The sequence below is a fragment of the Salminus brasiliensis genome, chromosome 14, assembly GCF_030463535.1.
Source record: "Salminus brasiliensis chromosome 14, fSalBra1.hap2, whole genome shotgun sequence".
In the NCBI taxonomy this organism is placed as follows: domain Eukaryota; kingdom Metazoa; phylum Chordata; class Actinopteri; order Characiformes; family Bryconidae; genus Salminus; species Salminus brasiliensis.
The window spans coordinates 31393347-31408462 of record NC_132891.1 but is presented as its reverse complement, the minus strand read 5'-3'; the positions used below and the strand labels follow the sequence as shown (position 1 = coordinate 31408462).

General features: G+C 41.2%; 1 protein-coding gene across 1 annotated transcript; it reads right to left on the bottom strand.

Annotated features, from left to right (window-relative positions):
- Nucleotides 1-683: 683 nt before the first annotated feature.
- Nucleotides 684-13771, bottom strand: copz1 (COPI coat complex subunit zeta 1). Its single transcript, XM_072696376.1, has 9 exons — nt 13694-13771; nt 12895-12963; nt 10096-10177; nt 9915-10006; nt 9770-9825; nt 9594-9671; nt 9114-9165; nt 7461-7499; nt 684-1364 (listed from the first exon to the last, which is right to left on the bottom strand). Exons 1-9 carry the CDS (start codon nt 13709-13711, stop codon nt 1317-1319), a joined length of 534 nt encoding a protein of 177 aa, XP_072552477.1. The 5' UTR covers nt 13712-13771; the 3' UTR covers nt 684-1316.
- Nucleotides 13772-15116: the final 1345 nt, after the last annotated feature.

Below are 15116 nucleotides of genomic sequence, written 5' to 3'. Positions count from 1 at the left end.
TTTGGAGCTGCATGATATTTGCATCGCAAATATCACCAAAACAAGGTTTTCTTAATCCATAAATTGTGTAAAAAATTTTCTAGGTCAGGAACTTGACCACATGAAGAATTGCAGATATTTTTGGGTGAAATTTACCACCCCGTCACATTTTATTGTTAAAAAAAAGTGTATTAGTAGTGTTTGAATTCATTCTTAATAAGGCACTTGTGATGTAGTATGAATATATAGACTAAACAGCCCAAATCAACAGACCAGTTTGTAAGCTCTTGACAGACTGATTTGCAGTCTAATCCAGTTTAGTCCTGACCTTCGCTGATGTCCCAAGAGAAAAGCCCCCATTCAGTTTCATTAGAAACCTTCAAAAACCATTTCTTCATGCTAAGGGGAGTGTATGTGCATAGATGCATAATATTAAACTAACAGAAATGTTGCTTAATACATTTCAAATACCTTCAGCTTTAATGCTGCGCTTTCAACTTTGTGCCAGAAGATGGAGCTCTTAACTTGCTTGAGAGTCCCTGCCTGATTTTTTTTTTTCTCTCCATCTGGGAGGCATCTGCTAATGAGGACAGAAAGAAGCAAAACAGTTAATTTAGATTCAAATAAAGTGATTCCAGTAAAACAGAGAAAAGGTAGAGAATTATATTCAGGGCAAATAAAAAACAACAAAAAAAAAACAAAGGCAAAGGAAACAGTCGGTTTTATTTAAATCATAGCACAGATCTGGGATAAGAGAGCGGGGAGGCCGGACCACTGGAATGTACATGAATCACATTCTCTATTCACACAACGTTTGGTGTACAGCGCGGATATCTATCTCACACAAACACACACTCAAGGCCAACCGGAATGGAATAATCAGAAAGTCCCTGGTACTTTTCCTTAAAGGGCAAGTCCACCCAAAAAAGAAAAGGGAAAAAAAAACAACCACCACCACCCAGCTTTCTATTCCTGGATTAGTGGAGGAAAAAAAAAATAAGGAACTGGCTCATAACAATGGCTCCTTGCTCATATCCAGTGTTCACACACAGTATGCAGTTTGGGGTTGATGTACTTTACAGAATGAATGAACAAAAAGACAAAGACAGTCCAATTCAGTGAAAATTCGAGTTGATTGCTTCAGGACCCCAGGTGGGCTGAGCTGTGTCCATCTTATCTTAAGGTCACAGAAACGTGAGAAGCCTCAGGACCTATAACTTCACAGCACAGAGAAAACTCTATAAAGTGTGAACAAAAAAAATCGTTAAGAGGCATGAGTGACGCGAGGAGGTGGGGATACATGCGCCTTGGTTCTCCTCGAGGTGGACGGCGGCGTCCTATCGGAGTAAAGACCACTTGATCTGCTCTTTTGCTGACTGCAGCACCTGGACACAGAGAGACAGGAAAAGACTGAAATTAGGGCTTTCATACACTCTAGCTGATCCTTAACAATGTGTCCAAATTTCATGAAGAACGGACCAATAGAAATGCTCAGAAATAACATGGAATAAAACTCTTTACATTGACTTCCATTGAAAATGAAGGACCCCCCACAGAGACTGGGCATGACCGAGACGATATATCAGTGAGAAATATGACAATATTCATCGTTAGTATGTGTAGCGGTGTGGTGGTGGTAGTGCTGGGGGCTTAGGGAGCCGTGGGCCCCACGCCTTGAAGCCATGCACCTCGGGCCAGTCAGTATACTGAGCCTCAGGTGGTGCAGAGAAAGGCCATCTCAGCCTTCGCCGTGTGTTGAGACTAACAGAGCCCCACTTTATCCTTTATTTACGTCTCCTAACATTTCTTTGGGTGTTGGTTGGGGAGAACTGACGTAAATAAAGGTCATTTCGAGTCACTTGAACCCTGCGAATGGCTCGTCTCTGCACCTTGCTGCCTACTGGGTCATGGTGACCACACCCCTTTTCCTGGGGGACATGCCACTCATGCTAAATAACATCACAACACAGTTCTCTGAGTATATGGTGGACATGGTCAGAACTTACAGACAAGCGACAACTGGATATGTCATACAAATTAAATGATTTGATTATTAATAACAAGGTAGAACAACATATATCAAAATATAAACCGAAAAAAGAGAACGAGAATAAATAGTGTACAGTTTTAATGTGCAATGTGGGAGAAGGATGAGGATACGGTCCAAATATGAGGTATAACATGCAACTGTGCAAAAGACAGTCAGAAATTAGTCCTGTTTATTTGTATTTAGCGCAGTGTGAAAAAGTCTGACATGAATAGCAGTACTGCTTCTTTTTTGCCTCATCAGATAGTTATGCTACAGTCATGTAGTTATGCAAGTGAAATTAGGACACCCTATTAAATATTTAGTTCTTTATGAAGAAATATGATATTTTAAACATTATATATAGATAAAAGTGATGTAGTTATATTACCTCTGCAAAAACAATTCACCTCTGCCCTAATCACTGGTATTTCCCCCTGTTGGGGGAGTTAGGACACCCTAAGATGATCATATATGTGGTGTCCTAACTTACTCAAAAGGGGAAAATACCAGTGATTAAGATATTCTATGCCCTAATCACTGGTATTTTCCCCTTTTGAGGGTGTTAGGACACCCTATGTCATTATAGCAGGTACCCCCCTTTGCCTTTGCTGCTTGCCACCGGTAGCCAGAGTTTGACAGAGCACAATTGGCCTTGCTCTCTCAGGGGTGGACTCATGGCATTTCCAGAAATGAGGAAGTGCCATCAGGAAGTGTCTAGAGTGACGTTGGTCAGCACAGGTGTCTGTTAGCTGTTGTATCGAAGCCGGTCCAGCAACCTCCATGCAGAATTCTTGTCTTTTGACAGCAGGGGTTTCCTCCTTGCACACCTCCCTTGAAAATGTAACTTGTCTAGTCTCTTTCAGATGATAGATGGCTGCACTTTAACAACTGTGGCTCCAAACAGCTCTCTGTAGGTCCCGTGATGACATTTTAAGACTGTTGGAAACTTCTTTAAGCATCTTGCTCTCTGCTCTTGAGCTAACCTTGCTAGGACGGCCTGATCTGGCCATGCTGGCAGTTGTTTTAAATGTTCTGCACGTGTAAACGATTTAGTGGACAGTGGAGCGGCTGATTTCTGATCGTTCTGAGATCTTTTAAAACCATCTGCATCTACAACCTTCTTTCTGAGGGCCTCAGAGAGCTCTTTGGATCTGGCCATGGTGATCTTCACCACTCACTTCAACCATCAAGAGCAAATTTAACTAAATGTCTGAGCTTTAAATAAGACTGACGTCCCCAGATCCTCTCTAACCACGTTCTGATCTTCTGCAGCTGACGTGCTGCACCTGGTTCTAATTTTGCAGATTTTAAGTAGTGATAAAATGTGGGGGTGTTCAAAGGTTTTCCTCACAGGAAAATTGCATTTCTATTAATTACATTTTACACATAATTTAAGAAGACATCTCTCAATATTGTACAAATAAAGATCAAATGTCCCGATGTTTAAATATGTTAACCAAGTGAAAGGTTTTCATGGGATGCCATCATTCCTTCTTCACATGGCTGTACATCGCCCATCCCTAATTACATTAAAGTAATATCAACGCAAACACTTTTTGGGTGCTGAATATACGAGAAATAGTAAACAGCTAATTATGATGCACTCGCTTAGCAGAATTTACATAAGCCAAATGGTTAAGGCAGTTACATTTCATCAGTACTAATTGTCAGAATCAGGTTGTTTATCTGACAAGGGTGCTGTGCCCTACACTCTCATTAATAAACCCAGGTACCTACAGAGATGCATCCCTCAAAAATCATCTTCCGTGGCCCAAAGCTAAAAGTGCTAATTGAATCTTAACACGTCAGTGCCGTCTTGTGCCATTAAAGCCCTGTTTTTATTTACAGCGTCGTTACGCAAGCCATTCATCAAGACGGTGACGAGGGGCTTGCAGAGCTCTAAAACAACCTTCACATGCAGTCACCCTCGCCACCCCTTTCCGATCACCTCTGAACGACAACTATCACGATAAACAGTTAAGCAGAGCTCTCCTTTACCTCCTATAAAACACAAACCCGTTACGATCCAACCCATACTCCGCACTCCGAGATGCAGAAAGTGGAAACTGTCAACACGCACAAAAAAAAGTTCCATCTTGAGTAATGCGGGCGCGGGGAAAATATCCAGGAATTAATTAATCATCTTAATTCGAGGAAAGGCGAGGTAAAGTAGAACCATAAAGCAGGGGGACAAGGAGCGGCATTAATCAGAGGCGCGGGAGGGATGCAGGCAGTCTGTCGCAGGCCTCTTAAATGAGCCCATCAATCAGGCTGCACTCGCGCCTCCCGCGGCCACGGGGAGCCGCCGCTGCCAGACAGCCGCCAATAATTAGCCATCATGCTTTACATGTGGCAGACGCGGGAGGTGGAGGAGTGAGAGAAGGAGGGGGTGAAGGGGGTTCTGAGGCTGGATCCCAACGGCACAGCCGAGTACACGTTAAACAGACCACCGCGGACTGATTTAATAAATGAGACACGTGCGGAGAGGCTCGTTGTCACCGGTAAACACCCGTTAGCGGGCTGAGACAAGAGGAAAGCAAGAGAGAGGGGAGAAGGGTCAATCAGCGAGTGGCACGGTTTAGATTTAACGGGCCTCGGTGCACCAATCCGAATAGGTTTCCATAAAAAACCTAAAATAATAATAATAATAATAAAAATCAACTTCCTGATGCAATTTGCTCGTTTTATCACCATCAGGCTACGTCCTGTGGGACACAGTCTGACCCCACCTGCACTGTCAGTAGTCACACTACGTCCATTACATTCACGTCAAATCACAGAAGGCCTCCTGATGGCCTATCAAAGCAGAATTTCTAACATGGACATCAAATATCGTTCCTCAGATTTACAGATACTCTCGATATAATTAAGCATTCAGGACTCTAGTAGACTGATGGTGCACTGTCCTACTGTACAGAGACATGTGAACAAAGGAAGGAAATCTTTTCCTATGTCCTCACCCCAAAATCCAGGCATTTTGGAGACAAGTCCTGAGGACTGATGAACCTAAAGAGCAACACCAGCAGCCTTTCAGACCCGCTTCCTCTCCCATGCTCCTTCAGGGTTTTGGAGGAACATTTTACTGAGGGGACGCTACCCAAATAGAGCCATAAAGTTACTGACCGGCACATTTTACGGCGTCCCCTGCTTTAAAATGCCCAGATACAACTCAGTAAAGGATTGTTAATGACCACAGTAACATTAGCCACATTGAATGACGCATTAACAGCTTGAGTTAGCCACTAGCCTAGCGTTCTCAGGCTTGCTTGCCACGCTTCCGCCTCCTGTGGCACCACTTTCGGATCGATCCACCCCCAGGTTACCCAAGTTATTGATGTAGAATATTAGGGCTGCGGCAAACAATTATTTTGATGGTCAAATAATCTATTGCTTATTGCATCGAACATTATATTCGAATTATGAATCAACCAAATGACTCTTATGTAAGTTTTAAATTTAGTTTTATAGACCTGCAAACTAACAATGAAGACAAACTCACTGTTTTCATGAACTTCCCTGCTAATATAAAAGTGTAAACATTATTTTATATATATATATACAGTGGGGAGAACAAGTATTTGATACACTGCTGATTTTTCAGGTTTTCCCACTTGCAAAGCATGTAGAAGACTGTAATTTTTATCATAGGTACTCTTCAACTGTGAGTGATGGAATCTAAAACAAAAATCCAGAAAAATACATTGTATGATTTTTAAATAATTAATTTCCATTTTATTGGGGGAAATAAGTATTTGATACACCAGAAAAAGAAACTTAATATTTGGTACAGAAACCTTTGTTTGCAATTACAGAGATGAGACGTTTCCTGTAGTTCTTGACAAGGTTTGCACACACTGCAGCAGGGATTTTGGCCCACTCCTCCATACAGATCTCCTCCAGAGCCTTCAGGTTTCGTGGCTGTCGCTGGGCCACACGGACTTTAAGCTCCCTCCAAAGATTTTCTATTGGATTCAGGTCTGGAGACTGGCTAGGCCACTCCAGGACCTTAAGATGTTTCCTACGGAGCCACTCTTTAGTTGCCCTGGCTGTGTGTTTTGGGTCGTTATCATGCTGGAAGACCCAGCCACGACCCATCTTCAGTGCTCTTACTGAGGGAAGGAGGTTGTTGGCCAAAATCTCACGATACATGGCCCCATCCATCCTTCCCACAATACGGTGCAGTCGTCCTGTCCCCTTTGCAGAAAAGCATCCCCAAAGAATGATGTTTCCACCGCCATGCTTCACGGTTGGGATGGTGTTCTTGGGGTTGTACTCATCATTCTTCTTCCTCCAAACATGACGAGTGGAGTTTAAACCAAAAAGTTCTATTTTTGTCTCATCAGACCACATGACCTTCTCCCATTCCTCCTCTGGATCATTCAGATGGTCATTTGCAAACTTCAGACGGGCTTTGACATGCGTTGGCTTGAGGAAGGGCACCTTGCGTGCACTGCAGGATTTTAATCCTTGACGGCGTAGAGTGTTACTGATTGTTTTCTTTGAGACTGTGGTCCCAGCTCTATTCAGGTCATTGACCAGGTCCTGCCGTGTAATTCTGGGCTCATTCCTCACCTTCCTCAAGATCATTGATGCTCCACGAGGTGAGATCTTGCATGGCTCCCCAGACCGAGGGAGATTATCCGTTATTTTGCATTTCTTCCATTTTCTAATAATTGCACCAACAGTTGTTGCCTTCTCACCAAGCTGCTTGCCTATTGTCCTGTAGCCCATCCCAGCCTTGTGCAGGTCTACAATTTTATCCCTGATGTCCTTACAAAGCTCTCTGGTCTTGGGCATTGTGGAGATGCTGGAGTCTGACTGATTGAGTGTGTGGACAGGTGTCTTTTATACAGGTAACGAGTTCAAACAGGTGCAGTTAATACAGGTAATGAGTGGAGAACAGGAGGGCTTCTTAAAGAAGAAGTAACATGTCTGTGAGAGCCAAAATTCTTACTGGTTGATAGATGATCAAATACTTATTTCCCCCAATAAAATGGAAATTAATTATTTAAAAATCATACAATGTATTTTTCTGGATTTTTGTTTTAGATTCCATCACTCACAGTTGAAGAGTACCTATGATAAAAATTACAGTCTTCTACATGCTTTGCAAGTGGGAAAACCTGAAAAATCAGCAGTGTATCAAATACTTGTTCTCCCCACTGTATATATATATATATATATATATATATATATATATATATATATATATATATATATATATATATCAATTAAACAATTATCTTTACATATATAAAGTTACTCTGTTAGAAGGTAGAAAGCATCAAAGTATATGAAAGTACTGCAATTTGGAACAACTTCTATAATCCTGTGGAGAAAAATCCATTTGAAGTGAATTTACCCAGGAGAGAAAGAGAGGGAGAGAGACAGACAGACAGACAGGCAGGCCGAGAAAGTGAGACAGCGTGGAGGCTGCAAAGTCTTTTCTCACCTGAGTGACGGTCTGTTCTGTCAGAGGCACGTCGTCGCCCTGTAGGAGGTCAAAGATGATGAGTAGTGGAATTCATCAGCTTCTGGTGGGGCTTCTTACTCATTTTTGTCTTCCGTCATGCTGTCTTAGCTACTGAATACTTAAAATCAAATCTAGCTGGCAGTAGCTGCAGTGCTTAATAATTCTATTTCTCCACAGCACAATGTCACAGCGCTAATACAGAATACACAGTAGCAAGCAAAAGTTTGGGCAACCCTGGATCAAACATTCTTTTCAACATTTTCAGCAAGATTAGTGTATTATCTTCGTTACTGTTCAATTTTAGAGTGTAGAAAGGAACACCAAAAAATGAAGAAATGGCAGTTCACAGAAACCATGGCGGTCAACTGAGGTCTGGAAGACCGAGACAAGCTTTACAGAGAACTACTGGTAGGATGTCAAAACAACATCTCTGACTGCAAAGAGACCTTCAGGAAGACTGATCGGACTCGGTGGTGCACTGTTCTACTGTGCAGCGACACCTGCACAAATATGACCCTCATGAAAGAGCCTTTAGAAGAATCCAAACAAGACTGACGCATTTTCTAACACATCCTGTGGACTAATGAATTTGAAAGGGGTGCAGAAAGGCACAGGGAACATTTCTCCGGTAGAGGCAAGCATGGACGCAATTAAAGGTGCTGTATACGATTCTGGAGAACGACTGCGAGTGCTGATATTTGAACTCAACGGCAAAACAAACACACCTGTCCCCTTCAGTGCTCCTGCAGAAGCGCTGCCCCACAAATTCATGCAGGTGCACTGTCAAACATCTTTTTACATCTTCATGGCCATTAAAACCCTTCGCAAATGGTGCACGATCAAATACCACAACATTACATTAGCGCAGCGTAACGTCATGGCAAGTACTTAGCTTTAGCTCGGTTAGTGTTAGCAAACTGTTGCTACAATCGCTGCTGCTAAGCAAACCAGCTGTGATTATCTATCACAAATGGGACAAAACAATCGGCGCCATTTCTGTGAAACTGCAAAAATAAGTCAATGTGACTTTGTCATATAAAACAGAGAGAAAGAGAGAGAGGGGAAAAGAAAAAAAGGTCTCTCCGCTGTCCAAACGCCTCAGCAGTGTCTCAGCACGTCTTCTCCCCTTGCCTGATCAAAACTAAAGCCTTTTTGTTCTGCGTTGGCTCCTCACATCTTTTTCTTTTAGCTGCTTCTTGACCGTCTCTCCCTGACAATGCGTGTAGTTCAACATGTAGCATGTGTCTGATACAAAGTCTCCCCTGCCTTCGCAGTCCCCTGACCTAAACCTTAAACCTGTGGATAAACCTTGAAAGAGCAGTGACCAAGCAAGACAGACTAAGAACCTTTAAACTTTTAAACTGAAAAAAAGAAAAGATAAAAATAAATAAAATAATCTTGCTTGAAGCAAATCAAGAAATGGGCCACCTTTAACTTTTACACCTTTTGGAAATCAGGTCATCTTTTTCGTGCTTAGCTACTCACAGTAACAGGTATTCTGACCAGGGGTGCCCAAACTGCTGCATGCCGGTGTTTGCAAAGAAAGCTAAGAAAAGAAAGTGCAGTGCAGCGAGGGAAAGGATGTATTCAACTGCATGTTTTAGACAGAAAAAGCAAAAATATCACAGTTACCCTGAGAGCCACTCTGTGGACCACCTGCTGTGGGTCACTTTCCAGGATGACCCTGCCAGAGAAACAAGGCACAGATAAGCAACAGCACTCAACTAAAGCAGTATTGTGGATTTCTAGCATGTGCTAAACATTTCAATGGTATTTCTAAAGATTTTCACAGTGTTCACCACGGCTACTGACAGTACAGTATGTATGCAGAGTCATTCCACTGGTAAAATGCTCAACAACTGGCCTTGCTCAATAAATGCCCTTTCTGAACCTGCTTTAAAAGACTAGTAATCCATTTTTAGAGACATGTCACATATTACTGAACACAATATGAGAGTAATAATAGAATAAACAGGACAAGCATAGAATGAATTAGATATTCTAGCTGCGCTCTTTTACTTTGAGTAGGAACTTAATTCCTACTTGAGTCCGTAATTACTTTGCCTTGTCTGACCTATGAGTTAGGTCTGACGCGGAGGAAAACACACATACCCTCCATCTACAATCTCGTCGACAGCTAAGAAGAGGCCCTCCATATTTTCAAGTAGGGCCCTCTTTTCCACATTTTTCCTAGAAAGAAAAGAAATATTATTACAACTCAAGGTAAACTTAGATGGTTCCTGTAACAGAATATACAAAAAGAAAAAGGTAAGAAAATTCTTCCGTACCTCAACATTTGACTCAAGGAGTCAAACAGGCAGTTCAGCACTGACATGAGCATCAGCTGTGGGGGGAAAAAAGGGGTGGGGGTGACTGTTAATTTTTATATGTGATTCATTCATAGGTAAAAGAACTGTGGGTTTGTGGAATTACCTCATTTTCATGTGAGCTGCCAATGACATAGAAGTACAGATCTATGTTGCTCTTGTACACAACAGTAAGACCTTCCAGCAGGGCGATTTCACCTGTTAAAACAAAGAGCAGCCCATCACAGGACTGTATAAACAGAACACAGCACAGAAATGACTGAACGAATCCATAATTTTTTTCTTACTGTCTGTCCTGTGCGTCTTGTTGAAGATGTTCTTCTCAAAGGCTTTTTGTTCTTTGACTGTTGGGTAGGTGTCATCATAATACTGGAAGAGACATCAAATCAGACATGTTACAACCCATCACACAAATAAAACTGTAGGCAGTAAAAGGGGTAAATAACCATCATGAAGACTCCAGACTAATCAATTTCTCAGGAATTCATTCCCAATTAAATATATGCTACAGTGATGCATTCTGGGCTGTAATATCTGTCTCGAATATCTATCTATCTATGGCTCCTAGTGCCACTTTGATATGTGGTATTGAAATCTGACGCATATCCAATCACATCACATATCCTTGCTTGACTTTTACGCCAATCCAACTCAACATGCCTCATAAATGTACATAAATGAGGAGAAGGGGAAATGGACAGTGGGGTAGCGAGGTAACAGACATCATAAATATATGGGGTGACCTCTCAAAGAAATAGTCAGACTTGGCCACAAGAGGGCGCTACAGCAGCGGGAAGGTAAAATGCTTAAAAACGAAGTTTAAGGACACCAAAGAAATGTCCGGGACGAATAAGTGCATTTTTGTTTCTATGGCGAGCTTGAACACATTCTCTGCGATAAGCCCAGCTGTCAGCCACTGGAACTCCTTGATAGCTCCTGTGATGCTGACGAGGATGGACCCGAAACCTCATGTGAGGCATTGCTCTTTTGTGTATGGGTGACGGTTTAGGAGCGTGAACTATTGAGAAAATTGGCAGATATAGGTCATGTTGAAAAGGAAGTGAGAACAGCCTCAAAACAACATTAAACAGCAGATTTGGTAAGAAAATCAGATTTAGGCCAAGATAATGAACAATCAGCAAAAAACTTCTATATTTAATAAATTTAATAAATCTATATTTAGATGTGCAGAGAGATGAGCAGATACTTAAAACGTTGCAGAGTTACTGTGTAAAAAATGTATTCACTTTCCTGCATTTTCAACTCTATAGATATACATAATGTTATGCTTCCATAATCATAATCCAGGAACACTAGCGCCATTTTCTACATTTCTCATATTTATGTATCAACATCCGCAGCTACGTACATGAAAAAAATTCTGTTTATCTAAATTAATCAAATGATCATGTAATCTGCACATATGTGCAGCACAAACCACCACCACTACTACTACTACTACTTCACAAACAGTAACCCAAAACCACTTCATGTTCTGTAACAAAGCTTTGGTCAGGGAAACTCTTAATATTTTAATATTTTAAATTAATATTTTAATTTATCACTGAAATCAATCTGTGAACAATTTTAGAATTCCAATTTGTAGGATCTGAGCGAATTTCTAAACTCAGAGACTACAGTGAACCATGCAGGGTTTAGAGCTCTTGACTTCATATTCTACCGCCCAGGCCGAGCAAATACACAAAACACAGCGCAAAGAAATTATTAATAATTGGGGAAGTCTTTAAATAACGTGTTCTAGAAGATTAAACATGGTGAGACGGAGCATCCAGAAACTATTATTCTGACTCGAAGCGACGTGTACATGAACATAGCTAAAAGGATTAGAACACTGCTCTGAAACAGCAGCACCTGAACTTTAATCAGCCCTCAAAACGAGGTTTTAACACAATCACATTCTGACTAAATCTAACAGAGCATCTGTTAACCCTTTGAACCCTGGGTCTCTTCTTGAGCTAGTAAACCTCATGCAGAAAATACCGTGCATAACCATTTGGTTTACCGTTTGGGGCCTACAAAACTAATGTTAATTATGGATGTTAATTAATATAGAGAATAAAAAAGTATGGGCTTATGTACAGGGTCAAAAATGTAAAATGACCTTGCTGACAATGCTGATTGGTTAGAAGCGCTCCATTTAGACGGGGTTAAATGTATGTGGTTACTCTCGGTCACGTGTGTTACTCTGCTCAGCAGAAACTCACTTGCCCTAAGGAGAGGACTAAAACTTTCATCACAGACGCCACCCTGACACACTAATCCACAGCTAGGAATAAGACTTAAGTACATTTGAGCATTTGAGAACTTTAAGCAGAACACCGCCTAAGAGAAACCTATACATGGATGACAAATGTGAGATTATGTCCAAACCCACCAAAACCATCATACTCCAACATATTGTGAGGACAGCTGAGAGGATCATCGGAGTCTCTCTCCCCTCCGTCATGGACATTTACACTGCCCGCTGCATCCGCAAAGCAACCAGCATTGTGGATATCTCCACCCACCCACCCTTCACACAGACTGTTCTCCCTCCTGCCATCAGGAAGAAGGTACCGCAGCATCCGGTTCAACACGACCAGACTCTGCAACAGCTTCTTCCTCCAAGCCATCAGACCTCTCAACTCCAGAGACTGAACTGTGTGTTCCATGCTCTCGCTCTCTCTCTCTCTCTCTCTCTCTCTCTCTCTCTCTCTCTCTCCAACCATTTACCCCAGACAAAATGGGAAGCATTTGCACAAATAACTTTACTACCTCACTGGACTCAATATTTATTGCACACTGCCCCTAACTATTAATTATCCTCTGTCTGTACTGTGTTGTATTGTCTGTCCGCACTTGTACTGTGTTGCACTTGTGTTCTGTATGCACTGTGTCTATGTTGCACCATGGTCCTGGAGGAACGTTGTTTCGTTTCACTGTGTACTCTGTATGTAGTTGAAATGACAATAAAACCCCACTTGACTTGACCTGAACATTTTTTTGTCCTGCTGGGTTTGGCAGGTAGCCTGTTGGTACTGAAAGAGCTCTGCGAGCTCTGCACTGGAGCTTATTATCCATCCTACCTTGGCATAGAGTCTTTCTCCATCATTGTCCATAATCAGGACTGCTTTCACAGTATACAGCGAGGGCTCCTACGACAGCAGCAGAAGACAAGCATCATGTAAGTTAATCAGTAAGCAGATTTATGGGTTAATCAACAGCTGCATGCATCAGCATATCAAAAGGCAAAGGTTGTTCTGATAATTAGGCAGCGTGACATTTAAAGACTGGTCAAAACACCACTGATCTTAAACCAATTATATAAGATTTAGGACCAGACTGTTGTTTTGATCAACAGTAGACTTTCATTTCACTGCTAGTTGGCTAGATAGATAGCTGCATCGTGGCTGTCTAGCTAGCCAGGTGTACTGATCATATTTTTATCAGGTACATTTAATCAGTTACATGTTGCTGTTTTACCAGGGAATATCATAATACTCCCTGGTAAACATAGCTAATAATATAGGCTATAGATCACCTGTGATTACAGTAGCCTGCAGCCATATGCTGACTAGAGAAACCTCTCCTGCCTCGTCAGAACAGACAGACATTTCCTAACAGCTCTAAAATATTAAACGAATTAACTAAAGGCCAGAAAATGAAGCTGTATTAATATCAGAAACCTCAACTGCCTGTTATCCAGTGGGGCAACGAGCGCCAGCGCTAACCACAGGAAGGGCTAGCTAGTGCTAGCTCTGCTGCTACTTAGGCTAACATTAATATTATACGGCCCAGTAACACAACAGCTAGCGTCTCCTGGAGCTTTATACTGTACACTGTGTCACTGTGTGAAAACCAACACCAGATATGTATCATTTTTACCAATATTAGCGTGTCCATCTTTACGGTTAGTCAGCGCAGCTGAGAGCGGTCTTCTTCCGGCTGGACCGGGGTGAGAGGGCGCACTGTAAGCGGAAGTTGCTTCCTACAGGTCGTCATAAAACAAAAGTCCCCATAAAGTCTAAAAAAAAAAAAAAAAAAAAAGTCCCCCAACAAAGTTTCCAACTTTCAGTTTAATGTCCCTAAACATCCCTAATAATCTTTGGGGGCTGTCTTGATATTGATATCCTGTAATATTAATATTCTGTGATATCGACATTCTATTGATCGTGTATCCCATCAACAGTCCATGATTGATATTCTATATTATTGACTTTCTGTTATATTGACATGTAGAGATATTGACATCCCATGATATTTTTCTTCTGTGACATTGACACTTTGACATTTTGTGATATTGATGTTTTGAGATGTTTATGTTCTGTGGGTCTTCTGTGATTATTAAGTATCCTCATATTGATGTATAGTGATACTGACTTTTTGTTATATTTTTATTTTGTGATATTGACATTTTTTGATACAGATTTTTTTTGTTCCATGTATTTGTATTTGTGACATTTATGTTCTGTTTAAATAAAAACATTTATTTAGTGTTCTGTGATATTAACATCCCCTGATAACGACATTGACATATTTGTATTTTGTGATATTGATATTTTGTGATATTGATATTTATGTTTTGTGAGTCTTCTGTCATATTCCCTAATAACATTCTGTGATATTGTGATTCCATGATATTGATATTCTGTGATATAGAATTTTTTTTTTTTTTGGATTTTCATTTAGTGATATTAACATTCCATAACATTGACACTCCATGATATTGGCATTCCTTGATATTGATATTCCATGATATCGACATTCCATAGTATCGACACTACATGATATCTACACTCCATTAAACTGACATTTAATGGTATCGATATTCCATGAAATCGACATTCCATGATATTCTGTGATCATGATATTATGATATTATGATAGCATGATATGATGATATGATGATATTATGTGGGGCAGTGGTGGCTCAGCGGTTAGAGTGCCGGGCTATCAATAACAAGGTTGTGGGTTCGATACCCGGGCTCGGCAAGCTGCCACTGCTCCCTGGGCGCTGGAGTTGGCTGCCCACCGCTCTGTGTGTGTGTGTGTGTGTGTGTGTGTTCATGACCACAGATAGGTTAAATGCAGAGGACACACTTTGCTGTATATAGTACAGTGAGAAATACATGCACCTTTACCTTTTTTTGACACTCCATAATACTGTCATTCTGTGGTACTGGTATTCTGAAATATTGACACACCATGATATTGACATTCTGTAATTTTCCTTTCCTTTTCAGTTGTATCACACGTCTGATGTCAAACATGCTTTGGCTGGTAGACTGTATTTGGAGTAAGGGATGAA

Excerpts from the sequence above, each read along its gene's own strand:
- copz1 (XM_072696376.1), bottom strand. Across the intron at positions 9,672-9,769 it reads TCCTTGAGTCAAATGTTGAG|GAAAAATGTGGAAAAGAGGG; the intron begins GTACGGAAGAAT and ends TTTTCTTTCTAG. Across the intron at positions 1,365-7,460 it reads CAGAACAGACCGTCACTCAG|GTGCTGCAGTCAGCAAAAGA; the intron begins GTGAGAAAAGAC and ends CTCTGTGTCCAG.